Source organism: Cyprinodon tularosa, unplaced genomic scaffold (genome assembly GCF_016077235.1).
Source record: "Cyprinodon tularosa strain WSP-4 unplaced genomic scaffold, ASM1607723v1 ctg88, whole genome shotgun sequence".
Lineage (NCBI taxonomy): Eukaryota > Metazoa > Chordata > Actinopteri > Cyprinodontiformes > Cyprinodontidae > Cyprinodon > Cyprinodon tularosa.
In genome coordinates, this window is record NW_024039651.1 from 1,511,918 (window position 1) to 1,530,422 (window position 18,505).

General features: G+C 38.0%; 1 protein-coding gene across 9 annotated transcripts in view; it reads right to left on the minus strand.

Moving 5' to 3' along the window:
• The window catches only part of fbrsl1 (fibrosin-like 1), a 458,506-nt gene that overhangs the window by 298,866 nt on the left and 141,135 nt on the right, over nucleotides 1-18,505 (minus strand). For all 9 annotated transcript variants that reach the window (XM_038273619.1, XM_038273614.1, XM_038273613.1 and 6 more), the window contains exon 2: nucleotides 6,323-6,544. In XM_038273619.1, the coding sequence (XP_038129547.1) occupies nucleotides 6,323-6,544 (222 nt within the window). The remainder of the gene's footprint in view (nucleotides 1-6,322; nucleotides 6,545-18,505) is intronic.

Sequence of the window (18,505 nt, forward strand, 5' to 3'; positions counted from 1 at the left end):
GGAGATGGGAGCTGAACATCAAACTGTGCTCTATCACAGTGAAGCAAGGTGGTTGTCACGAGGAAAAGTCTTGTCCCGTGTTTTTGAGCTCAGAGAGCAAATAAGAGTGTTTTTGGAGCAGGAGCACAAGTATGAAGTGGCAGAAAAATTTTGTGATGAGAACTTCCTGGGAAAACTGGCCTACCTGAGTGACATATTTGGAAAGCTAAATGAACTGAATCTACAGCTTCAAGGGAAAGATAAACACCTCCCTCAGGTCACAGACAAGATTAGCTCTTTCACCCGAAAGCTTGCAATGTGGAGCAGGCAACTTGATGAAGGAAACACAGATTCATTTGAGAACCTGCATGAATTTGTAGACACTAATGACTATGATGCTATCTCAGTGATTCCTCACATTAAGCAGCATATTTCTTCACTGATTGGATTCTTTAAAAAGTACTTCCCTGAAAACAGTTCCCAGTATGACTGGGTGAGAGACCCTTTCAGTGCAGCAGCTCCAACTGGTTTCAGCTCTGCAGAAGAGGAGCAGTTCATTGACATGACGTCTGACTCCACACTGAGACTGAGGTTCACATCACAGACACTCAGTGCATTCTGGCTGAGTGTAGAGAGGCAGTATCCACTCTTAGGAGAGAAAGCTATAAGCATTCTGCTTCCTTTTGCAACATCTTACCTTTGTGAGATTGGCTTCTCTGCTGTTGCTGCACTGAAGACCAAGTACAGGTCCCAGCTTAACATTGAGCAGGAGCTGAGAGTTGCACTATCATGCTTCGAACCTCGCTTCGAAAAGCTGTGCACTGCAAAACGTGCTCATTGTAGCCATTAAACCTGACTTCCTCCTCATTTTGATCAAAAAAAGAAAGAAAAAATGAGCACAAATTGTTTAATTCATTTTTGTTTTGTAGGTTCAAGTGTTTTATATATTGTGCTCCTGAGTTAATGTTGCTGAACTAAATATAAATTAGTTATTTTTTTTGTAGTTTATTAGTTATTATAATTATTAAATATTATTTATTGATTTGATTTAATTTTGCAATGGTGCAATTAGTTTGTCAAACATGTTTACAGTTTAAACATGTTTAAAACATGTCTTAAAACAGACTTAAAACACGATTTAATAAAGTTATTCTTTGTAAGTTTGACCATATGTCTTTCTTTTTTTTTTTTCTTTAATGTTAATAAGGATAAAATGTTATGCAAAGATGGATAGTCACGGTGGGGCGTGGGGGGCGTGAATAGTTTTCTTCTTGCTAGGGGGGGCGTAACAGAAAATAATTGAGAAGCACTGGTCTAGTGGGTTAGAGCAATGCGCTTTTGATCTGAGAACGTTTCAAGTTGCCAGTTCGATCCCCACAGCCTGCCCCTCTGGGTCCCTGAGCAAGGCCCTTAATTGCACACTCCCCCCCGGAACGAAATCCCTCCAGTGTTTTATTTCCTTAATAGTGATATAATTGATTATTACCTTTTCAAATGATTATAAACTAGTTCAGATTGATTTTATTAACAATCTGCCAAGCACAGATTGATGGTTTGGATCACAGGAACACCGTTTCATTCACAACACCTGTCCCATCAACAAGGAATCCGAATCTGAATACTTTAATAATCCCAGGGCGAAATTACTTTTGTTACATGACTCCATCTGTAATAGAGTGACTATAGGACCATATTGATTCAACACTATTTCATACTATATATAATTAGGGGGTCCCGGCTCCATCTCGCCATCAGTTGGGGGGTCCATGGAAGCGTTGAAGACCCCTGCTGTAGCTGCTGGTGTTTAAACACTGAGGGTTTATGCAGGCATTTGGTTGTTATACTGTTAAGTGTTAGCATTTAGCTTGGGTAGCGCTGACGTAAGTGAAAAAAAGAAGAAAAAAAAAGAAAAGCTTGTTTCGAGAATTTAGTAATTTTGATAAACTAGTGTTCAACACCTCAAAGTTTTTCAAACACAGTCATTTTAGATTTAAAGGAAATATCTCAGAAGAAAAACTTTAACAACCGCTACTAAGCGTTAACCAGTAAAACTGCAGGCAGGTACTTTAGCTTGGAATGCTTTATGTTGAATTTGGGAGAAAAACATTTGTGCCTTTCTTTTAAGGGGGATTCCTTATGGAACTGTTTATAAAATCAATTTCCCGTTTATCTGATCACACATACGAATAGCTGAATGGAGTAAATATCTGCAGTGGTATGCAGATCGGAAGCTTAGAGCGCGCAGGTTAGCAGCAGCAACTTAAACTTTCTCTCAGCAAACTACATATCACAGCCAAGTGCCTTTTCAGCCATGTTAACTTCCTCAGGAAATCTTATCTGAGAGAGATATTTTTGTCTGTACTGGAGGCCTCCAGGCTACATAACCTCATTATTTGCTTTGGCTTCCTGACTGTGTTTCCCCTCTTATCCTCAACAGCCCTATAGTGAATGCTGGCTTTGGACGAGAGCATAAAAACACCCGCCATTTAAACAAACTGTTAACACATAAATGAGCTATCTCAGTGGGACAGACCCAGACTCTGTGGGCTCAGCAGTGTGCTTAAAGCTTAGGATATTGGCAGTTCTCTATCGGCACAAGTAAGAAAGCCACTTATGCAGACGGGGAAATAAGGGTGGGATTGGAGTGTAAACCCACCTGAAGGCAGCAAACTCTCAGTTTGTTTATGAAAGACAAACTGTTCTGGAAGCAAATGGCTCAGTGGTACACAAACATTTTACAATCATCTTAATGACAGAGGCAAATAGTGTGCCTGGTTTCCTATTAAAGTCCCAACAGAAAGGTCCAGCTGATCTCATCTGTTTCCTTCTTTTGTTATAATAAGTTCAATGAAGAGAATATTTCACTCCCAAAACACCAATTCAGTCAGGACACTTTTATAGGGCCTGGAAACAATGCTCAAATCTTTAAAAAAATCAGAGGAGGAATATTAGCTGCTGTCTGGGGAGATGTGCTTAAAGGTTTTCAACAACAACAAACATGTGGAGGAAGATGATCTGGTTGGACATTACTTAAACCATAGGAAAACCCTATGTGTGGCACAAAACACTCTCTACACACACACACACACACAAAAAGTACTGTAAAACATGTTGGTGGTTAGAGCTAGGTATATTAGGAAACTAACAAGTCAGTTCGATTTCGATTCTTTGGACCAAGTTTGATGAATATCGATTTAAATGTTTCAATATGAACTTCCTTTTAGAGTATATGTTGATGCATTTTAGATATTTATTTAGTCATGACCTTCTACAGAAGCAGTATAGAGAGCGTTCTGACCAGCTGTCTCACTGTGTGGTGTGGAGGCCGCAGCATCTCAGACTTGTGAGAAGAGTCGTGAGAACAGCAGAGAGGATCATCGGGGCTCATCTTCCCTCCATAAATACATTTCATCCCAGCGCTGCGTGTCCCAAGCCCGTCATATCATAAATGACCCCTCACACCCCCACCATGGACTGTTCTCCCTGCTGCTCTCTGGAAAGAGGCTTTGCAGCATTCAATGCAGGTCCAGAAGATTCTGCAACAGCTTCTTCCCCACTGCCATCAAAAAGCTGAACTGTTGAAAAAAACTCTAAATCATGCCACAGACTGTATCAATTTATATGATGCATATTTGCATCATATAAATTTAATGCTCTGAACTTCCATTTCAATGCGTTTTTTGCACCAAGTTTTTTCCTCCCACACTGTTTACATTTGATCCCTGCTGCAGTTTAAGGAATGGAAACGTCAAGAAAGCTGTACAAAACAAAAGAAATTGTTCTTTCCTGCAAATAAATCCCTAGAACAGAAATGTTGTTGGTGAATGTGTATCTGGATTGAAAAGAAAACATTACCTGGTTGTTTCTACCAGACTGGCCCATTTCCGGCTACTGGGTTAGCATTTTAATTAATAACATGGGCATATAGATATAGTTACAGAGCTAATCTAACTTAAGTATAAGAAAGCTATATTTTTTTTTTCTTGTAACGAAAAGCTTTATAGAAATACCCAATTAAACTTCTCTAAATAAAAAAGAACTGGAGAGCTGCATTCTTCACTTGATGAGTAAACTTTTTTCCGCTCTACCATCTCTGATTTTATGGCTCTTCAGCATTGCTGGTACATCTTCAAAGGGTTGGGACTCCTTAAAAGGTTTGCTGCCCTTTCTAAAGACCCCTCTCTTTTTATCTGAACTTTTAGTGCAACCTGGCAACAAATCTGGCCTTGCAGTATTAAATGTTGCTCATAGCGCCAGTGACTGACAGATAATGTTCCATGGAAAAACACAATGACCCACTGGAGCCAAAGCATTGTACATCTCTCTGAGCTATAATCGCCATGGAGACTTTCTGATTTTCGCTTTATGGGAAACGTCTTCTGGATCTCTGCTGCTCCCTGTCTGACGGCAGATTAAAGTCAGATAACTGGACACAAAACAATGACTGCTCATATGAGCAGTTTTATTTAAAGCATGTCCATGTAAACTACTTTCTACACACATTTGGAACATTTTAAGGAAGCAGATTAGTTACGTTTAGGCTGCCCAATATGTTGCATGTGAGTGCATGCTCCTTCTCTGCAGTGGTGGTTTGCTTTTTATTCGCCTCTCCTACTCTCTTGTCGATCTGCTTCTGAGTGTGTGGTTCAGTTTTTGTCATTTTAAAGCTGCAACCAAGTTGAGAAGGTAAACTGACAGGGATTTGGCTACTTTATTTTACTTTAAATCCCGCCTTTTAAACTTTACAGGTTTCTTACAGTTTGTGGTTGGTAACGTTAACAAAGCATTTTCCAGGCTATTTATTGTTTTCTAAGAGTTAAAAATAAGAGAATCCATAATGAAATAACTGATTTCAAGACAGTAGTGAATGTGTTGTGATTCAGCAGTAGCGATATGTCTTAAAATTATGATTAAGGTAAAATTCATAACTTCATAGGTGCTAAGCTAACCTAGCTTCAAAGTTTATATTAAGGAAAGTGAACTCTAATGAACTCTAGTTTATAGCGGAACACAGAACTTTACATTTATAATCCGGTTCCATCAACTGTTAAAGTCGTAGGGAAGTCATATTTAAATGTCAAGTCATTCTGGCTTAAATGTGTATATAAATGTACTCTTGATCAGACGATATTGTCCCAAAATTTAGAAAATTTCTATTTAAAAGAAAAATCCTGTCTTAAAATCTGTCTTTTTTCGTTATCTTATGCACGCCAGTTAGTTATAGCTTGTACACCTAAATGCGGCCAATCATATATAACTGACAGCTGTGAATCAATTTTTTTTCAGTCATAGCATCTTGATTCATATGTTGCAGCTAATATACGGTTGAAATAAGAAATTAAAAAACTTTTATTTTCCCATTGAGTTACGCCCCAGTTTTGACAGGGATGGACGTCTGTGTCTTCAGCAGGCGTAGAGCTAACAGAACTGGCAGCGTTGAGAGGCAAGGGCTCAAACATGTACGGCTGTAAGCCTTCTACACCAAACCAAGCTTCTGCCGCCCTGGTGTCCTCTTCCACAACATCTTCGTCCCCGCTTTCCTTCTCTAAATAAAAAATGTATGACAGGATTTTTGCCCCTGTTGCCTTTGGAACTTTCCATTAAATCTACAAACTCATCTCCTTATCTATACATTTGGGTCATCAAAAACCTCCACCAAACCTCGACAGTTTGCAGAAATTCACAAAGTTCAATATATGGCAAGAATTTTTGCTGATAAGCAAAGAAAAAATGGAAGTGGAATTATTAAAGGTGCTGTTCCTTTAAGAAAATATCTAGTGGGAAAAAATATAATTTTAGATTACAACCCAGAAAAATGCAATAAAATGTTTTATCTACTGTAAATGACATTAACACTCGATGCAGCACGGTACGATCTTCTACCAAAATGACATTAGCAGCAAAAAGTGAAAGGCCACTGATTTCATTCCAAATATGAAAAGAAAAGGAAAAGCAACACAAATTCCCTCAGCATCACAGCCCTCTACTCTACCTACAGTCCACACTTTACAATCCTTTAACCCTTTAAAGCCAAGTGTATCATATTTGATACATGAGTTTTTCAGACTTCTGCATCATCAGTGTGATGTTTTTGTTTTTTAAAAACACTAGCCTAAACATTTAGACACATGTAGTGAACAGAAAATGTATAAAAGATTATACAGAATCGCCTAATGTATCAAATTTGATGCAAATAAATGACCTAATTTAACTTATACAAGATTTTTCAGAAAGTTCAATAACATTCTAATTTTGAAAAATTTGAATGTTATTTATATTTTTTCATGGTTCAGACTTTAAAGGGTTTGGAACTACGTAACATAACCAGGAAGTAAACACTTACTGTTTTGTTCTTCTTGGAGTAGGTCTTCTTCAGCAGCCTCTCGTTCATCCTCTCCTGTTCCCGCTGAGCATGGTGAAGGAAGCCATTCTCCAGAGGATCCACCGCCGGCTGGACGTTCTCCTCCTCCTCCTCTTTGTCCTCCCCCTCCTTCTTTTGCTGCTTCGCCATCTTCTTCTCCTTCCACCACTCCTTCTTCTCCTTCTTCAAGACACCCGTATTCTTCTGAAAGCAGAAAAGATAAGACAGTTTGATTGATATAGATGTTTATTCTACAACTTTTCATCCATCCAGAAGCGTCATACTGATCAAGGCACACAGTATGAGTTAGTTAAAGCAGGGTCTGTTAAATATACAAATATATATATATATATATATATATATATTTTTTTTTTTTTTTTCAATTCATTGCTTAAAAAGTAAAAGTATGGCACATGTTGAAACTTATCAGGAAAGGTAACCTGGAATGACATCCAAGGCATGAGAAGCATCATTCACAGAGGCAGCTACAGTAAGAAGCTTGTGATAACTTTGGAGGAGCTGCAAAACTCCAAAGCTCTGAAAAGATCAGTCAGACGTTTCATACACTTACTGTTAACGCACCTTTTAATAAAAGGTAGAGCGGGAAAAAAAAGCATATTTGATATACTGTCATAAGGAGTGGCATGTAAAGTCTCACACACAGAGTGGGTATATGGAGTGAATTTTGTTCCTCTTTGTAACAAGCAAAGAAGATGTCAAAAAAAAGTAAATTTGCTGTTTTTCTATATATATATATATATATATATATATATATATTTTTTTTTTTATTGATTTCTTTTATCTTAGTTTTCATATTTCATATTTCATTATACATCTTTTAAACTGGTTTTCCAGATCACATTCTCTTCACTTCAATAGAGATATTGTTGCCAACGCTTGCAGACCAATAAAAATGCATCTTTGCTCTTAACTTCACCCCTAGAAATTAAGACAATGTGATCTGTAAAACACAATATGAAAAGAATAAAATTTATGAACCTCAATCTGAAAAAGAGATATTTAACAAATACCTGAGGAGTTTTTTTTACATTTCTGGATGTTTTCATTTTCTCAGATATTCATTTGCAATAAGTGTTTTTTTATTATTATTATCATTTTTTTTCTTTCTTTACAAAACAAGTTCTTTGCTTGCAACAATAATGGAACAAAAATAACTACATCTGAACAAGGATAGAACAAAAATGAGGAAGTAGAAGCTTTGTACATTAATAACGCGGTAAATGAGAAACAGGTGGTAGGAAGCAAAGACTGCACTGTGAACACATGAGGAACTATGGTGGTGGCAGCATGATGCTGTGATGATGCTTTTCCTCAGCGGGAACAGGGCTGAACCCTGTTTGTTAAAGGCAGCAAAAGACATGAGACTGAGTTGGACGTTCAACATCCAGTCAACATCTGAACTCTGATGTTCGGATGTCTACTATTCACACTCTGAGCGTCAGGAGTTTTTAAAAATAAAACTAATTACAAGCGCCTCCAAAACTAGAAGCTCAATTGCTATCAAGAAGAGGATCTGTTCAGATAAACCATTAAATGGTTAGGGTGCTACTGAAACAAACTAAAAACATTGAATGCTACTTAAAAATTCTACAAAATAACCTGGATTACTGCTTTTTCTTTACTTTAAATTAAGGAACTAGTTTGTGTTGGTCGTGCACAAAAAAACCCCTGAAAGAACACATTGAGGTTTGTGGTTGTAACATGACACAATGTGAGAAAGTTCAAAGCGATCCGGTTGTCATTGCGAAACCCGTAGTTTCATCTGAATTCTGCTTTCACATCCAGCGACACACAGATCAATGCCACACTCGTGTTTAGATTTACACTCTTTAGCATTTGCAGGATTTTCCTAAGAACCTTGAAATGATTGCACTCTTGAGGATGACAGATCCATGAAAAACAACAGCTCACGCCGCCTTTCGAACAAAAACAAAAACAGGCTGATGTAGACGGATAGCCAGACTGGCAGGAGATAAATGCGTTAAAGAAAGGATGGTGGGTGTGCCGCAGCTGGCAAACAGTCAAGTGCGCGGCCCCTTTTCCCTACTGGCTTTGACAAAGCCAGAAAACAGTAAAGCAGAGAGCGGCGATGCTAAAGCTCCTCTTTTAGAGTCATCTTTAATCCTGTCAGCAGCAGAACAATGCTGTACTGGAGAACATAATCACTTTATGGCTCAAATATAATGAGCTTATGATATGAAGTGCTGCTTTATTGCACAATGGAGAGAATATAGTTGCTTTGCAGTTTGGCTGTAACCAAACCATTCCCCTCTTTAACTAATCATTCCCTCTACATTTCAGCTACACCCTGGATTGAACCAGTGTTTGTTTATAGGAATTAATAAAAAACATTTAATACGCTCTAATATCCTCCTCAGGGTTTTTTTTCTCCTCTCCTCTAAATAACTATTTAGACTGATATTTATAACAACAGGCAGATCAAACTATTTCCACCTCAAAGTGCTGTTTTAGTGACAGTGAGGTTTCCAGCTGCTCATCTTGCCTGGGACCTGATATCTCCATGTGTCACATAAATCAAATTATCCAGCGGCCATTATTTCCTGTGAGGCAGCAATATGAAGGTTTTAATGATCATCTTAATTGGCATATTTTGTAATTCAAACAAAGCAAAGAGCTGTTTCTACTGTAAGACAGCATCATTAGAACTGAGCGTGTATATCTTTTTAAAACAGCAACATTTATCCTGTACAGTTCAACTAAATATGAAGATATCTGGAAAGAAAAAAAAATCATTATTTCTTTCCTTGATTATGAAACAGTTCTATTAAAATAACCATTCTTCTGTCTGCAGCCCTCTCTAGCTGACCCCCACATATTTGCATTCATTCGGTGCAGAACTATTTTCAAACGCTAAGTTTTCTCCGTTCCAATCTTTTCTTCTTTTATGCTTGGAATCACTTTTAAAAAATACATGTCATTTATTCTAATATTTTTCCTTTTGAAATGTTTTGTGCTTTTCACAATTAAATTTACTTAATAGACAGAAACCAATTCCTTAAAAAAAAAAAAAGGCCCACAGCATGATACTTCCATTTATTACATGGTAAGAGTTAGCTCTGTGATAAACTCTGCCCTAAATAATTAAACTTTAACATTTTTTCCACACCATCCTGGCAAATTTAAATCAGATCTGTTTGATTTTCTTTGAAAAAAAAAGTAAAAGAAATGTAAATATATTTCTTTTTTACATCCTACCTTCTCTTACAATTGCCCAACAGTAGAATAAGCTTTATTCTATTTATCACAGTTGCCTCAATGGGCTCCTATATCTCACCAATCCACTGCAGCGAGAGAACATGGGCGACAGTCTGTGATGATGGATCAAAAAGGACCCGCCATGAGTGCACCTCATGCCTCATCCCAGCCTTCAAAGGACAGTATTTGAGCCTGATTGGCAACAAAGTTAGAGAAAAGTAATGTAGAGCAAGCGTTTAATAAGGAGGGAGCCTTTTTTTTTTGCTCAAAAGGTGAGATAATCCATTTAAAATAACTTTAATATTCAGAATTATTTTTATTCCACATGAAATAACAGCAGACTGTGGTGCTTTTTCTTTTCTCTCTTGCATGTGGATTTTTCAACTTCTCACCAAGGGTTGAACTTCTGCAACATAAAATCAAAACTGAAACTGCTGCTATGCTCCTTTAAGTTCTTTTAATCAATTTCTCTGTAATATCAACACTTTTCCTGCTTCTCTCTATTTATTTATGCTGGTGCTAAAAACATGTTGCTATTCTGCCAAATAATTCTTTTTAACAATGAGTTTCTTAGGACTCCAGGCTTTTTGGAAACATTTGGTTTAGTGGAAGAATATAAACGAAAGAATGAGGGGAAAAAAACTACCATGACAGCTGCAATCTGTAATTTATACAAAAGTTCATATTTGTATCTTGACCTCAGTAGATGTCAAAAGTGCAAACTGATTAAGTTAAGTACGGCGGAGTGCTGCAAACAGAAGCGTGCCTGGTCAGCTGTTTGTCTTGTGACAGAAAGGAGGATTTTGATGCCTCGTTTTTACCAAGACTAAAAATAAGTTTAAATTGATGAGAACGCGTGGCCGGTGAAAAAACCTCGGCGGACGCCGCTGCTGCCTGCAGCTGGTTACAGCTGAACCCACAGGACCGCTAACTCATGTTTCAACATCTGTCTTTAACCGCGACAAAAGCAACAAATGATCAAATGATGTGTTCCAGGGCTGGAAAGCTAGCAGATGGTGCATTAGATAAAGTGTTAATGTGAAACCCTCCATCACAACAGGTATTTATGTGTCAGACACCGGAAACAAGCACAAATCTTTTTTCTCTGTACGTTTGGAAAATAAATAAAAATCAAAGAAAGGTTTTTTAAAACTGGATGTGACAGTTACATTTTTTTTTTTATTGCACAAGGAAAACACTTGATTACTGACGTGCTGTGCTAATGAAAGCAGCGGCAAATTAAAGATTAAAACCAGCAATGCTTTGTATTTGGGGAAGCAATTATTGTATCAGTCTTGTCATTTCACTCTGATGAAATACATTTTTAAACGCTGACAAACGGTTTGTAAGCAAACCCTGCTCACAGTTTGACACCACTCTGACAGCATGGTTAAACATTATCTCGCTGACATCCCAGCAGCTCAAAGCAGCTCCTCTCACCTCATCTAGAAACACAATCATTTCTCATGAGGGACCAGATGGTATTAACAGGCAACTTGTCATGCCATTCATCACCTAGAGGGCCATATTTAAAGAGCTGTTACACCAGTGCATGGAACAGAACCAGGATTTTTACCCCATTAAGTCAGAGCAAAATATTAGCTGTGAGTGTCCATCATAGAGGGCAGGTTTCTTTCCACTTAGAACTTTTTATTGTGGTTTTTATGTCTTTCAATGAACTGAACGGTCTAATAATGGCACTTTTGAAGATGTTAGAGTAAAGAGAACGACAATAAGGGAACAATTTTAGGGAAATATGGCACATTATAGTGATCCTCATTTAAAAAAAAAGCTGGTCCTCAAAAGAATGTCCATAAGGTGTAGATGTACTGCATAGTCACATTTTGGACAAAGAAGATAGTAGTTATTTTTAGTCGAATCGATTACTGCAATGGTGTTTTCACAGGTCTGTCTAAAAAGTGGCTCACACAGCTGCAGCTGATCCTGAACGCTGCTGCCGGTGTCCTCACTAAGACTAAGAAAGTAGAGCACATCACTTCCACCTTCCACTGGCTCCCTGTATCTCAGAGAATAGACTTTAAAGTACTTCTGTTGGTCTATACATTTACCTCCAGACCACTCAGGTCTTCTGGCTCCAGCCTGCTCTGCATACCTAGAACCAGAACTAAACATGGAGAAGCAGCATTTAGTTTCTATGCTCCACTTATCTGGAACAAACTTCCAGAAAACTGTAAAAGTGAGGAAAGCCTGAGTTCCTTTAAATCAAGACTAAAAACACATTTGTTTAGGATTGCCTTTGACTGTTCTAGTTCAACTGAAACATTAGTTCATTTTTTTCTTTTTTATCTCCTTTAGCCCAACTGCTTTTAATGTTCTTTCTTGTTTCTGCATCTTTTTTATCATTTAGTTTTTCTTCTACTTGCTCTGATTGTGTTTTATTTTCCGATATTTTAATCATGTAAAGCACTTTGCATTGTCTTTGTACTGAATTGTGCTATACAAATAAATTTGCCTTGCCTTGCTCTTGCCTAGTAGTTTGAGAGGGATGTGAAGGAAGGCATCCATGTTAAGAAAGGAAAAATCAACCCACACCCCCATAGAAGGGAACAACACTTTTCCTTTTCAGCCAGTGCCAACAATTCCCTTTAACAACCCCCCTCTGAGAGACATAGACAGGTATGGGGCATTGCAGGCTAACAAAGAAACCAAACGACCCCCATTCCAAAGGAGCGGACCTGTTCGTCCGTTTTAGTTTGCATGTTTTCTAAGCTAAAACAAGGCTTTGTTTTTGGTCCACTCTAAAAAGCCTCAAACTCAACGATATTTCTGACGTATTGAATTGAAAAATCTTCCTGAATGGTAAGCGAAACGTCTTGAAACTGGGAAACAAAGTCCAGTGGATTGTTCTTTAACTTTGTGATGACTATGACCTGGATGACTGAGAATCTTCACCAGCACTGTAGTTATGGGACATTTTTTTTTCTTCAAATTCTTGATTTAAAGGTGTATTACCTTAAGAAAACACGATCAAGATAGATTCTTTTTCAATGACTGAACTGTGGATGTCAAAATTAATTTATTCATGAATTCATTTCCTGACTTTTCCACTTTTCTACATCGCAATGCCCAAAGCTTTAGCATCTTGGCCCTGAAAAATGTAGCATCTGCAGAATTATCCTGTATTCCACTTAGAATCCAACATGTTCCACGTGTTGCACATTACCCTACAAGCATGCCTGGTGTGAGGGATTGCCTTTGAGTTGATAAGTCGATGCAATCAACTGGTTTTCCTTAGATAGAAAACTTTGAATCAATGTGACTGTATGATCTGGTTGAATTTTAAAGTGCCTTGAGATGACATGTGTTGTAAACTGGCGCTATGTAAATAAACTGAATTGAATAAAATAACTTTGGTGTATTGCCTAATTTGGTCAGCATGGTGACCAGGAATAGCTTGGAGGTAGCATCAATCTGACTTGTTGGCTTTCAAATATCTGAAATATTGCCACACTGGTGATGATACCCTTCCTTTCTTTGCCCATCATGTCCTCTTGTTCTGCCAAACTCATTCCCTCCAACTATCCACTCTAGTTTACAAACAGTGCGGCACACTTCAGAAAGGACCAGCTCGCCACACTAACTGTGTGTTATTGCTAGTTAGCCTAGCCGTGGGAGCTGAGACGCTCTCCACTAAACTACATCCCCCAGAGTACCTTGCGAGCCTCCGCATTTCCTGTTATTTCTGGCTAACTTGTTTGCGTAGTTCCAAACCTGTTGTTCAATAATTATTTAATAGATCCTTTATTGTTATTGATCAAGTTTATATCTTGATACATATCACTATTGTTTTATTGCTCAGCCCTAATCCAACTTAAGTGCAGCAATATTTATTTTAATGCTTTTTTAGTTAAAATTTTACAATTATTCCTTTTTAGGACCATATAGTTGGTGTTAAACTTTCGTCTTTAATATATTACAATAACACACAATTCGATACTCCAATTTCAAAATTTCCTGTCTACTTTTAACATATATTTAAACAAAAAACACTGGTGAACTACCCTACTGACACTGTTGATTTAATGTCCAGCTAAAATTATACTGTTAATACAGTTTTTTTTATTAAATACTGAGAGCTGAATAAAGGCTGACCTTTCTTACTTTCATCTGTAGAAGAAACTTATGACGAAGAAACTTATGACACACAAGAGCCAAAGGAGAGGATAAAGAGGATGGACAGGGATAGTGCAGTGCAAAGATGGACAAGCAGAGACGGTTGTGGTGGTGGGGTCCTTAGCTGGGAACTGGAGAGATCACTCAACCGCTTTGACCTGATCATGTTACCCTGGCAACAGAACGGGTACCAGCTGCATGGGGAGCGTACAGCGAGTGTGTACGTGGCTGCTGCCGCATCACACCCGGCACCCAGGTTTCCATGCCGGGTAACAATTAAGTCAGAGGATGTCCGTATTTATCCTGTGGTCTTGGGACCAATTATGGAAACAGATTTACTTCCCAAAGGAGAACTTCATGCATTCTGAACAGAGGAATGTCAGCACTCCTAAAGCTGCTTGCAAAGGGCAAAGGGGCCGCAGTGAGACACGCATAAACCACAGAGAAAAGGAGTTTCTCACCAGCAGAGGCTGCAGGAAGCACAAGTAGGCATGTTGAGTAAAGAGAGCTGAAGAAAAAGACATATGCGGCTGTCTAATGCTCACCATCAAGCTGTCTCCCCTGCACTCTCCTCTCTCTGAGGCCAGTAATTATTTAAGAGACACAAAGAGCTCTGCAGGATACACCTCCCTTGATAATAAGCAGTGCCACAAAGAGTTTACTCTGGAATCCTGAAAATTGCCCTCTGCTCCACCAGAGTAAGGAACTAACCCGGCAATTAAAAAATTCTTTGTTTTTGTTTTATTATTACAGGGTAAATCAAGATCATCTGCTAAAAGAAAAGAAAAAAAAAAACTATGAAGCAAACCGTTTACACTGTTTATAATTATTATAGACACTGTTATTATAGACAAGTGCAAACCTTAAAGCTAATTTTAGTTCCTGTTGATAATTGTGTACAAACTGTAAAGATAAAGGTATAGGATTAAACAAAAACTAAATAGACTCCATAGCCATTAGTTCTTTTATAATTAAATAAACAAGTTTTATAAATCTAATATATAACTTGCATGCTAACTTGTTATTCCAAGGACAGCAGAAGTGTCTAATGATTGAAATAATGTTTTTTTTATCTAAGGTGAGCCATCTAAACCTCCGTTTTAACACGGCATCTGTTTAGAATATTCATTACTATCATATTCTGTTTTTATGGATTCAACATTTAATTACTCATTCATGCAGCACATAAAAACACTAGTATGAGCAAAATGTGAATAACAATGGTCGATGTCAAATTCTGCATAAAATTAATCCTTTTCTGTGTAATATGGCTGTTTTACCAATGAGAGCAATAAATATTACATGCGAGGGGAGTTTGTTTTGTCCTGAAACAAACTGAAGTCCTTTAACAGAGTCCAACGTCCTTGATAAATCAAAGGCACAGCAGGTTATGGAAATCCCAGTCTGAGCTGCTGTCTGTGGCTTTTCTTATCAGCTTCCTTAACCACTGATTAGATAAGATAAAAACTGCTTAGTGGTCTCCAGTTTCTAATCTCAGGTTGGGAGTTTTTTTTTTCCTCAAGTCTTTCTAGGACAGACTTCAGTGCCACTTGAGTCCAGCTCTAAAAATAAAGACCTCATCACCTCAGACATCTGCCCTCCCCATCTATTGAGGTTATATGGATTTTTTAACAGTATAAACCATTTTTAAACGAGTATATCTAAAACTCTCTTTGCTAATATTCTTAATTCTTTTTGTTTTTACATACAGGCCACTTTATTAGGTACACATCAAGTGCTTGTTACCATAGCGTGTTAGTCTGTAGACTGACCTGACATGAATATGCATGAAGAAGCATTTCTGAACAAGAAAGCAGCCCTAGAATGAGGAGGTAATGGGACTTAAGCTTTTTGAACATGGTACCACGGAATGTGCAAGATGAGTCTAAGTACAGTAGCAGCCATTCAAAATGGCCCTTCTCAGTAAAACACCAGCTGAATGGAAGCCCACTTCCAGCCAGTGGAGTGACTCCCTCCTTCTCCTGGGCATGCATATTCTTTTTACTCTGAATCCTTTCACTGAATTACACGGTCTGACCAGGAGAAGGCTCTTCTCTTTAGATCTTAATGTCCACACATCATGGCAGAAAGAACATTTTAGTGCAAAGATTGATGTTTAAAAAATTAATCTTATTGCACCATCAAGGAAAGTGGGGAAATTTTTAATGGCTTCTCTGTATTTCAGACTGTTGATATAATGGAAGTTTCTTTAAAAAATACTGTTTTACTTTGCAGAGACTGATCCTAATTAAAATATGTTGTTGACATCAGATGGTAATGAGACAGCTTTGAAATCTTTGAAAGGCAACAACTGCTAGAATCCCTTTTTTGTTATCTCTAAAGGCCCCAATGCAATGAATCATAAAGCAGAGAGGCAACAGCAGCATAAGATCACCCATATCAGTTAAGATCTGCTGGGGTCTCTGGGGTTTTTCTGGTTCGAGTGAGCTTCCTGTTACAGAGAGGATCTTTGCTGGTGGCTGGGTCAACCCGTGTTGCTGCACACCAGAGAACATTTCTCAATCAAAATGAATATTGTGTATATAAGGAGGCAAGGGATCATCTCTCTCTGATGGTAGTGCAGCCTGAGGCCTAAACCAGGAAGGGGAACATTGGGGACTGTTGGCCTAGTGGTTAGCGCAGTGCACTATGCTCTGAGAAGGTTGCATGTACCCAGTTCAATCCCCACAGACTTCAATCTGGGTCCCTGAGCAAGGCGCCACACAATGGCAGCCCACTGCTCCCCAAGGGGATGGGTCAAATCCGGAGGTGAATTTCTCCGGTGTGAAATTAATAAAAGTTCAATTAATATTGTGTTTAATTTGAAAAAAAGTTTCTTTTTTTCCTGTCTAATATCCAGAATCTAGTATGCAAGTGATCATTTATGAACTTTTTCTTCATGACCTTTAACCCCACAGTGGCAGATGGCTCTGGATAGATGCTGAGTCAACCAGAAAAGACTGAGATTCTGACATGATGTTAAAACTTGCTTTTTTAAACAGCAGCTGTATCTCTTGCTCCAAATATATAAATACAGCTTAAGACATGCTCTGTTAATGTGTTATGAGTGATAAAATGTGGATCTTTTACAAAAGTAGTAGAGTTTCTTTTCCATATTTGCATTTTTTCCTGTATTTCAAGTAAAGATGCAGCATCATGTATATTTAACATTTATAAGCTTTATATAGTGTTATAACATTATCCCTCATCAAAAACATACCAAGCATTTTGCATTGGGTCATGCTTGAGGAATCCTTTATGTCCTGAAGCAGCCAATCAGTAGAATGAAAAACAGTTAGCTCCACCTTTTAGGTGTAGCTCCTGCTCTGGAGAAGCGGTCACCAAGCCGAGGTTCAACATCCCAGAACAGCCGTTTCCTGCAGCTGCTGCAGGCTATCAGCTGCGACAATTAGCGAAACATCTGAAACCGCACTTCTGCTGAGTTTGCAGTACTAACCACTCCTTAATCCACTATTTGGCTGATTAAAAAATACCTCTGAGGAAATGTATTTTAGGATGCCAATGAGATTATCATACTTTTAAGTTTCCCAAGAATGAATTCCTTTAAAAAATATATATTGGGTGGACTTTATTTTTGGAGGTAATCCTCATTTAAAAAAAAAAAAATAAAATAAAAGCGAAGATATCAGTGCAAGCCACATATCTTTGTTGAGAAATTTGAGTTTGACAGTGAAGTAATAGCAAAATTTTACCTAAAAGACGGCAGGATTTCAACACTTAGAAGTAAGCAAACACATTTATCCTATGCTGAGGTAAGGTTCATGTTTTATACTTTATGTCTTTGCATTAAGTAGTCGAACATTCAGGTGTGTTTATGAGAGCATGACTGGAAGGCATCTAACCAAGCTGAAATGTCTCGTTTTTCAGAGAACATCATTTATGGGTCCAACATGGGATTATCTGAGATAAAACAACAACATAAACCTTTTAACAACAAAACAGTTACAGAATGTAAAAAACGGCAATATGGTTTTCAATTTACAGGAGGCTGATTTAGAAACAGCTATAATCTAAAGTTCGCATTTTTTTATTATAAACAGTAATTTCTTAAAAACTGAAGGCTAGACAGTTATCTGAGTTTTCTATAGAATTGAATTCTATGCCTGTGAAACACATAATACTGAAACTTTCAAAGGAATAGCTGCAAAATGGGCAAATTTCAATCTGATGCCTCAATTAATCCAAAGAATAACTGATAGAATATTTGATTTATTAAATGATTGTTATAGAAGGAAAAAAAAGTAAGTTAATGTAGTGAGATTTCAAAATCTTACAAAAAAAAGAACCAAAACCATCTTTGAAGCTGTCACTTCTTACCACGTTTGCTCTTGCTGCATGACAACAATATTTACTCCTAACAGCCTGTTATTTCCCCTCATCTTAACCCACCTATTCGTCATCGTCGTCTGACATTCAGCTTCTAAGCTGCTATTAGAAAAAAGATTTGCTGCAGCTGTGTGAGTTATACTCCGGCCCTCCTCTGTCTCTCTGTCTCGTAACTCTAACGTGGAAGATATCTAAAAGCGTTGCTTCTTTTGTGTTCCCGTTTGCTGTACACGCGGTGAAGAAGTGCCATTCGTCACACCGCTTCAGCAGTGTTTAGCTCCCTTTAAGCTGCCTGCAGTCGGTTTGTTTAGATTTATTACTCAGTTGTTGGACGGATTCTGCAGATATTACGCCGCTCCTGGCATGCCAGATAAATCTCCCTTACTTGTCATGGTGTCGACTGGATTGATTTAATCACCAAGCACCAACTAGCTTTTGGTAGGGCTG